Source organism: Priapulus caudatus, unplaced genomic scaffold (genome assembly GCF_000485595.1).
Source record: "Priapulus caudatus unplaced genomic scaffold, Priapulus_caudatus-5.0.1 Scaffold259, whole genome shotgun sequence".
NCBI lineage: Eukaryota > Metazoa > Priapulida > Priapulimorpha > Priapulimorphida > Priapulidae > Priapulus > Priapulus caudatus.
The window spans coordinates 387145-394217 of record NW_014577320.1 but is presented as its reverse complement, the minus strand read 5'-3'; the positions used below and the strand labels follow the sequence as shown (position 1 = coordinate 394217).

The 7073-nt window shown below is 41.2% G+C and overlaps 1 protein-coding gene across 1 annotated transcript in view; it reads right to left on the bottom strand.

Moving 5' to 3' along the window:
- Window positions 1-1281: 1281 nt before the first annotated feature.
- Window positions 1282-7073, bottom strand: part of LOC106808191 (glycine dehydrogenase (decarboxylating), mitochondrial-like) — a 34693-nt gene continuing 28901 nt past the window's right edge. The window contains 10 exon segments of the mRNA XM_014810794.1: window positions 1282-2099; window positions 2287-2351; window positions 2531-2638; window positions 2908-3099; window positions 3287-3447; window positions 3639-3751; window positions 3931-4000; window positions 5077-5193; window positions 5647-5812; window positions 5921-5969. Coding sequence (XP_014666280.1) covers window positions 1887-2099; window positions 2287-2351; window positions 2531-2638; window positions 2908-3099; window positions 3287-3447; window positions 3639-3751; window positions 3931-4000; window positions 5077-5193; window positions 5647-5812; window positions 5921-5969 — 1254 coding nt within the window. The 3' untranslated portion in view covers window positions 1282-1886.

Here is a 7073-nt window from a genome sequence, read left to right as displayed (position 1 = left end):
CGTGGAATAAGCGTATCCTCTCAATCTTACACGTTACACATCGGGAGCTCTGCTTTTAGGCAGTGCCTAAATCTGAATATTATAAAAAACGTTAAATGGCACTCATTAATCACACATATAATATGTGTAATTTTTCATGTGAAAATAAATGTTTGAGATGTGAAAGTCTGAGATGTGGGTGAGTGATGGCGTTACACCTAAATGATCGCCATTTAACGTTTTTATAATATTCAGATTTAGGCACTGCCTAAAAGCAGAGCTCCCGATGTGTAACGTGTAAGATTGAGAGGATACGCTTATTCCAAGTAACTGCTATATACCACGTGAAAATAGTGTTTCCCTGCCATAACACAACTTTTGTCAAAGGTCAATTGGTTGCATGGAAGTGTTTACTTCATATGAGTTTTTCTAGGTTGCACACGGTTGCCATCTGTATATCGCAATAATAATTTATAAACCAAAATGAATCACAATTTGTGACGGTAGATGGCGCTATACCCGCTTTGATGTTTCTTTGCGACGGCGTTCGAAATAAATAGGTCATGCTGCGTTCCGACATGTTTTGTAAAACTTTACTCTAATATAGACGTTTTATCGGCAGGGGGAAGAGGAAATACCAATTTTGCATTAAAGATATTGTCAATGAAATCTTGTAAAACGAACCAGACGAGTGTGACACCAGAGACTGTTATCTGCGTGTCTATAACATAATATGCTATATAATTGCCAAAACCTACCTAATTTGCATAATTCTTTTTTTAAATATCAAAACCCCTGGCCCTTATTTATTCACATACCAAAAATGAGCAAAATCCGTTGAGCCTGAACCGACTAATAGCAATTCCTATTTTTGCCAAAAAATTGCCGTGGCTCGAAAGTACGTCGACTGGCGTGCTCCAAAATAGGACGTTCAATATGGGAGCATAGCAGTAACAACTATACCCAATTTCAAACATGTGGGTCAAACGGTTCTTGGGTTATCGTTGACCATAGCCAAATGTTGCCGGAAAGACTGACGGACGGACGGACGGACAGACGGACGTACGACGACCCATGGCAATAGCTCATCTTGACAATGTCAAGGTGAGCTCAAAATAGAGCTGAAGTTAGAGGCTGCCCCACTAAATGCCTAACTAATATCCTTCCCACATGACATTTTATTTTCAGTATTTCATATATTTTCCAATAAACCTCTAAAAACTCTTAACAAAGATAAGAAAAACGTGACAGTACACTATAACCAGCATACAGGTAATAGTAATAGTCTATAACACACAGTAATATCTTATAACAAATATCTATATTATTGCTTGAAGAGAAGTATTAAATTAGGACTGCCTTACATTATGTCAATTGCTAGTTACTTGTTAGACTTTTGTAAGGACCTCCTTATAATATATTAAGTATTTACATATTAGTAAGAACAATGTATATTATCAATGTGTAGACATATACTTCTCATATTTCAAACAATGTCATACATACCCTATTTCTACATATGCCCACAGCTAAATGTAGTCACAGGGTAGAGTATATTTGATTAGTAATAGCAATAACCAATAACGTCCCAAGTCTATCTAAGCTCCTGGTAACTGGGTAGTACAAATTTCATCAGTGGCAAGTCATGTTATGCATACATGCGAAAACACATAACATGCTAGATGATACGAAAGCACCTTGTAATATTTCATTTCGAACCACCATCAAAATGGTTTTCACATCTAAACATAAATGCACACTATATAATGCATATGCCTAACTATTTCTCAGACATTTAACAGACTTTCTTCGTGTTTACACTGAATGGGGAGGGAACCCGCAATAAGCCTCAATCCATTGTAAATTCGTATCCGCATACCCTTCTCCATCAAAACACAGAAAGTGATTCAGGGCTGGTCATTAATGTACGGGGACTTGTACACCTCCATCGGAGCAGCAGTGCACTGAAGATTCTTGTCCCCGTATATTTCATCTGTTCTCCCAACCGGTGGCCAGAACTTGTTCATGTACAAGTGTGGCATAGGATATGCAGCTACCTCTCGACTATACGGCATGTCCCAATTACTGTTCATTACTACCCGCTGTGGATGTGGCGCCATCTGTTGGTAGAAATAGCCCTACATTAAAATTAGAATTTCAACTACGCTTCTGCATACGATCATAACACTATCATGTTTTAAGATATTAATGCATTGAAACAAATATTTACATATAAAACAGCTGACAGTATTTGATGACGAAACAACATGCCAAAATACAGTTTACAATAGCGCGACATGGTGTTACCTTCACTGGGTTGACTCTGATGTCACTTTTGCCTTCTTCAATATCTCTAATTTCCTGACGAATGCCTGCCAAAAAATGCCAATTAAAAGAAAATCCGCGATTTACTAAAAAACAAAAATAAACATAATTTTAAATTTGCTTTGCTCTCCAGACGAAAACATATTTGACAGTCACTCACACAGTAAGTTAAAAACTTTATCAACTAGAAAACGAGATTAACCAAAATTCATCAGACACTACATACATATTAGGGCATCACAGAATCTGTCCAGTTCCTCACGATCCTCAGACTCAGTAGGTTCAACCATAAGTCCATTCATCACAGGAAACGATACAGTTGGAGCATGAAACCCTGTAAAAATTAATCGTTAAACATTACTGGGGTAAGCCAAGCAGCTTTGAGCCAGCAACGAGATGGATCAACTATTGCTTGGCAGCGATGGTCCTGATGATTTCCCTATGTGCTTACCACAGTCTGTTCTTCTACCGGGGTACCCTGCTTCACTGATCAATCCTACTACAATTACACAGTTATATTGCCTAGCAAGTAATATTCTGAGCATGGCATTATATGAATATTAAAGCCCTGCTGTGTGTTACAGTCAGTTCTGCTGTGCTTACCATAATCCTGCATGCGTTTGGCTACATCAACTGCCTCTAGTCCAGCCGTCTTTTTCATATCTCTTACGTCGATGATGAACTCATGCGCACAGAAGCCATTAGTTCCTATGAACATTATCTTGTAATGATCCTTTAGCCTCTTCATCATGTAGTTGGCATTCAGAATTGCCACCTCCGTTGCCTCTCGCAAACCTGCAGGTAATGACCGATGAGTGTCCAAGCAACAAGTGTTTTTTTTAAATCCAGTACATCACACGTGAAATTACCCTTATTTACACCCATTACGTCATTGCTATACCAAATAATGCGTTATGTAAAAGTAACTCATTGGCATCACTAATAACAGCATCACAATCATAAGGATTCTATGACTTCTCACCTTTACCGCTCATCATCCTAATGTAGGCCCAGGTAATTGGCAAAATCGAACCAGAGCCGTAGGGGGCGCCACTGATGACACCGAATGATCGAGGGTCGAGCTCAGAGTGGAGAGGATCGATCACAGGGTGGGTCGGCAGGTAGGGAGCCAAATGCTTCTTCCTGAACAGAAAATACAAGTAAACATAGTAACGAACACAACAATACAGACGAACAGTAGCTAACACCACGACGTTAGACACGGTATGAGCTACTCAGCCCTCAAACATATAGCACTCTAAACGGTATCGTCACCTCCATATTCTCACACATCCACACTGCACAACCTAGGATGGTAAACACCGTGTACTTACACTCCAATAGGGCCCATTCCAGGACCACCACCTCCATGGGGTATGCAGAAGGTTTTGTGTAGGTTCAGGTGCGAGACATCCGAGCCATAATCACCTGGCCTGCACAGTCCGACCTACAATGATTGCACAGTCCATCTATGACAGCAAATCCCAGTTGTATGAAGAAGTGACACAGAGAAACTGGCTCACAGAAGGCTAATACTAGACGATTAATATACCACTGCTGATATATACGATAAGGATACAAGAGAGTGGGTATAACACTAGTTGTGACAACAGTAGTGACACATACCTGAGCATTCATGTTAGCCCCATCTAAGTACACTTGACCGCCAGCTTCATGTATTGTATCGCAGATCTCCCTAAGTCATACAGACAAACTGTTAAACAAATGACAGTTTCACAGGGAAGGTTATTACGAAAGCTAACGACAAGGAGTGGCACTATCATAAACTACGAGAGAAACCTTTTGCACTGTTGAATAAAAATGGTTAGAGTCCTATAGACCGAAGGTCCGATAGACCGAAGGTTTATTCGAATACGCAGTGGCTACACGTCCGGAATCGGTCGCCTAGCCTCCAGGCTACGCATCCAGACATCCACTGATGCCGTATTCAAACGTGAATATGCCGCACATCCACCGATGCCACTATAAATCATATGATGCCACTATAAATCATATGATGCCACTATAAACCATATATATGCCCTAACCCTAACCCTAACTCTAACCCTAACCCTTTGCAACATTCGGTCTATCGGACCTTCGGTCTATAGGGCTGCCCCCATAAAAATAAGTAGTAAAAGTAATAAGTCGATGAAAATCAGTAAAACACTCAAATGTTTAAAGTTAAAAGATTTACGTTCAAAACTTGTATGTTGACAATACAGGTGCAGTAGCAAGAATCTCTTCAGGCAAAGATGGAGTCGTGCCAGGTACTCCCTGCTTAACACTAAGTGTATATAGTAAGGCTAACATGTCAGAGAACATTTGCACATCCGTTCTTTTGACCAATATGTGCACCAATCTGCATTTAAAATCAGATTTGTTTACATATGTCAACAAAACTAGCACATGATTTTTGCTCTCGCAAAATAACATTGGCTGGATCCCTGTCTTTACACTAAGTTAATTACCTTGGTATACATTTCGAGATAGGTACCATTCTATAAATATTTGTGTCACGTAACTACGTGCACTTGTTTTGTGGTAGCGTTTTAAAATTCAATTACTGCAAATCTCAAGATGGCAGGTGCACGTTTGCTGTTCATTTACCGTTTTATAGCCCATAACTGCATAAACTTGCAATAATTTTTATGCTAAAGTAACCAGTAATATGTACGATGACAGGTGAGATTAAATTTGTCTAAATTTATTAATTTGTCGATTTATTTGTGAGATGATCCTTTTAAGGATGTTGCCTTTGCACTATCACACCTGATGCCTTCCTCATACAGTCCATTGGTGGAAGGATATGTGATCATGATGCAGGCTAGGATGTCTCGAAATTTCTTTACCTTCTCGTGGAAATGCTTCATGTCTATTTCTCCTGATCTGAAGGAACAGAGGATGCACTCTGCACACAATGCAACTCATGTCAACATCACAAATTTATGCACCAGCATAAAATAAAATAATGGCCAAGTATTTGTCTAACAGCTGTACATGTGACGATATGCATTTTGACTGAAGAAAGCTATTATATGCTTCAAGTTAAAACACTATCACCAAAGATCAGTAATTAGAAGTCCTCTGTAATGGTGTCAGTTTTTATGTGGTCATACTACTATGAACATACACATGCACGCACGCACGCATGCACGCACGCACGCACGCACGCACGCGCACATACACATATAAATATATATAGTAGCAGTAGTATATGTATTTATTTATATATATATATATATATATATATATATATACAACACACATTGCCCTGCTGCTGCTTCTGCCGTCTCTGCCACCATCCTACACACCACCACTACCACTACTACAGCAACTTACTTGACTATGTTGATATCCTCGATTTTCAGACCGGCCATTTGTGCACTAGCCGGGTTTGTGCCATGGGCTGACGTCGGAATCAGGCACACGACGCGGTGCTTCTCTCCCTTGCCAGCTAGATAGGCCTTGATGGTTCGCAGGCCGGCATATTTCCGCTTGAGCTCCACTACAAGCAGAAGCATTACATGCTTAGCAATGTTAATGCAACAGTGTGCGGTGGGGGGGGGGGGGGTGGGAGACTAGAAGGGGGCTTGATGTCGAACTTGCAAGCTACTGATCGTGGAAACAACTGGATCGAGGCACTGAAAGCTATCGGCAGCATTCTGTAAAAGAAAGTTGCGTCCAGTGTGCGGCACTGTTCTATTCCGAGCAACTAGTGGCGGCCAGTCGCAGGCAGTCGCGTCGCAGTCGACCGACCTAAGCACTGCAGTCGCGGTTAATTGCAGCCAGTTGCTTCCAGTCGAGTCGGCTCGCAAGCCCGACATAAGCCCCCCTTAAGTAAAGGTAAAACAAAATTCTTGCAGCAAGCCACTGCTGCTAGTGCGTTTACATCGAAGACTGAGTATGAGCAGGTTTATGCAAATAGGTATAAATTAATAGGGGGTATAATTTATACATACTGGCTATATGTACTCTGGGCCAAAGGCGTCGCGTGTGACAGGCAATCCTTATGCTAGGGGCACACGAGCGTATTTTATCGCCCGATCGCGGCGATTAAAATCGCCAGCAAATTTAATCGCCCGATCAAGAAGGGGCACACGTAGCGAATTTAATCGCCCGATTTTAACATCACATGATATCAACAACACGTCCGATTGGTTTAGAAAAATCGATCGGGCGACAAAATACGCCGGACACGGGCACACGAGCGAATTTGCCAGCGTAAATAATCGCCGGCGTAAATAATCGCCCGAAAATATCTAACATTTTGGATACGGGCGATTCGTGCGGGCGATTAAAATCGGCGTCGACGTGAATGGGCACACGGGCAAATTTTTCGAGCGATGTTAAAATTCGCGGCGATCGGGCGATAAAAATCGCTCGTGTGCCCCTACCTTTAGATCAGCAATGAAAAGCAAAACACATCGACGACGTTACAGCTAAAGTGCTTTTCCTGTTTGTCTGAAAGTTTATTTTATCATAGCCGGTAACCTCAGTTGAGCGACTGAAATCCGACTTTATTATTGCCTGTGACCTCCTCACACACTCATGGCTAGAAACCCCATTCTGTCATAGCCAGTAACCTCAGCTGTTCGGCTAAAAGCGAATTTTTCGTCTCACCAAAAAAAGCCCTCACCTGTTCGCCTAAAAGCGGATTCTGTAATACAGTCAAAACCCGCGTATAAGAACATAGATTTTTCCAAGTTAGCCTCAACATGTTCATATATAAATGGTGCTTACTGAAAAATTAGGCTCAAAAGGTTCTT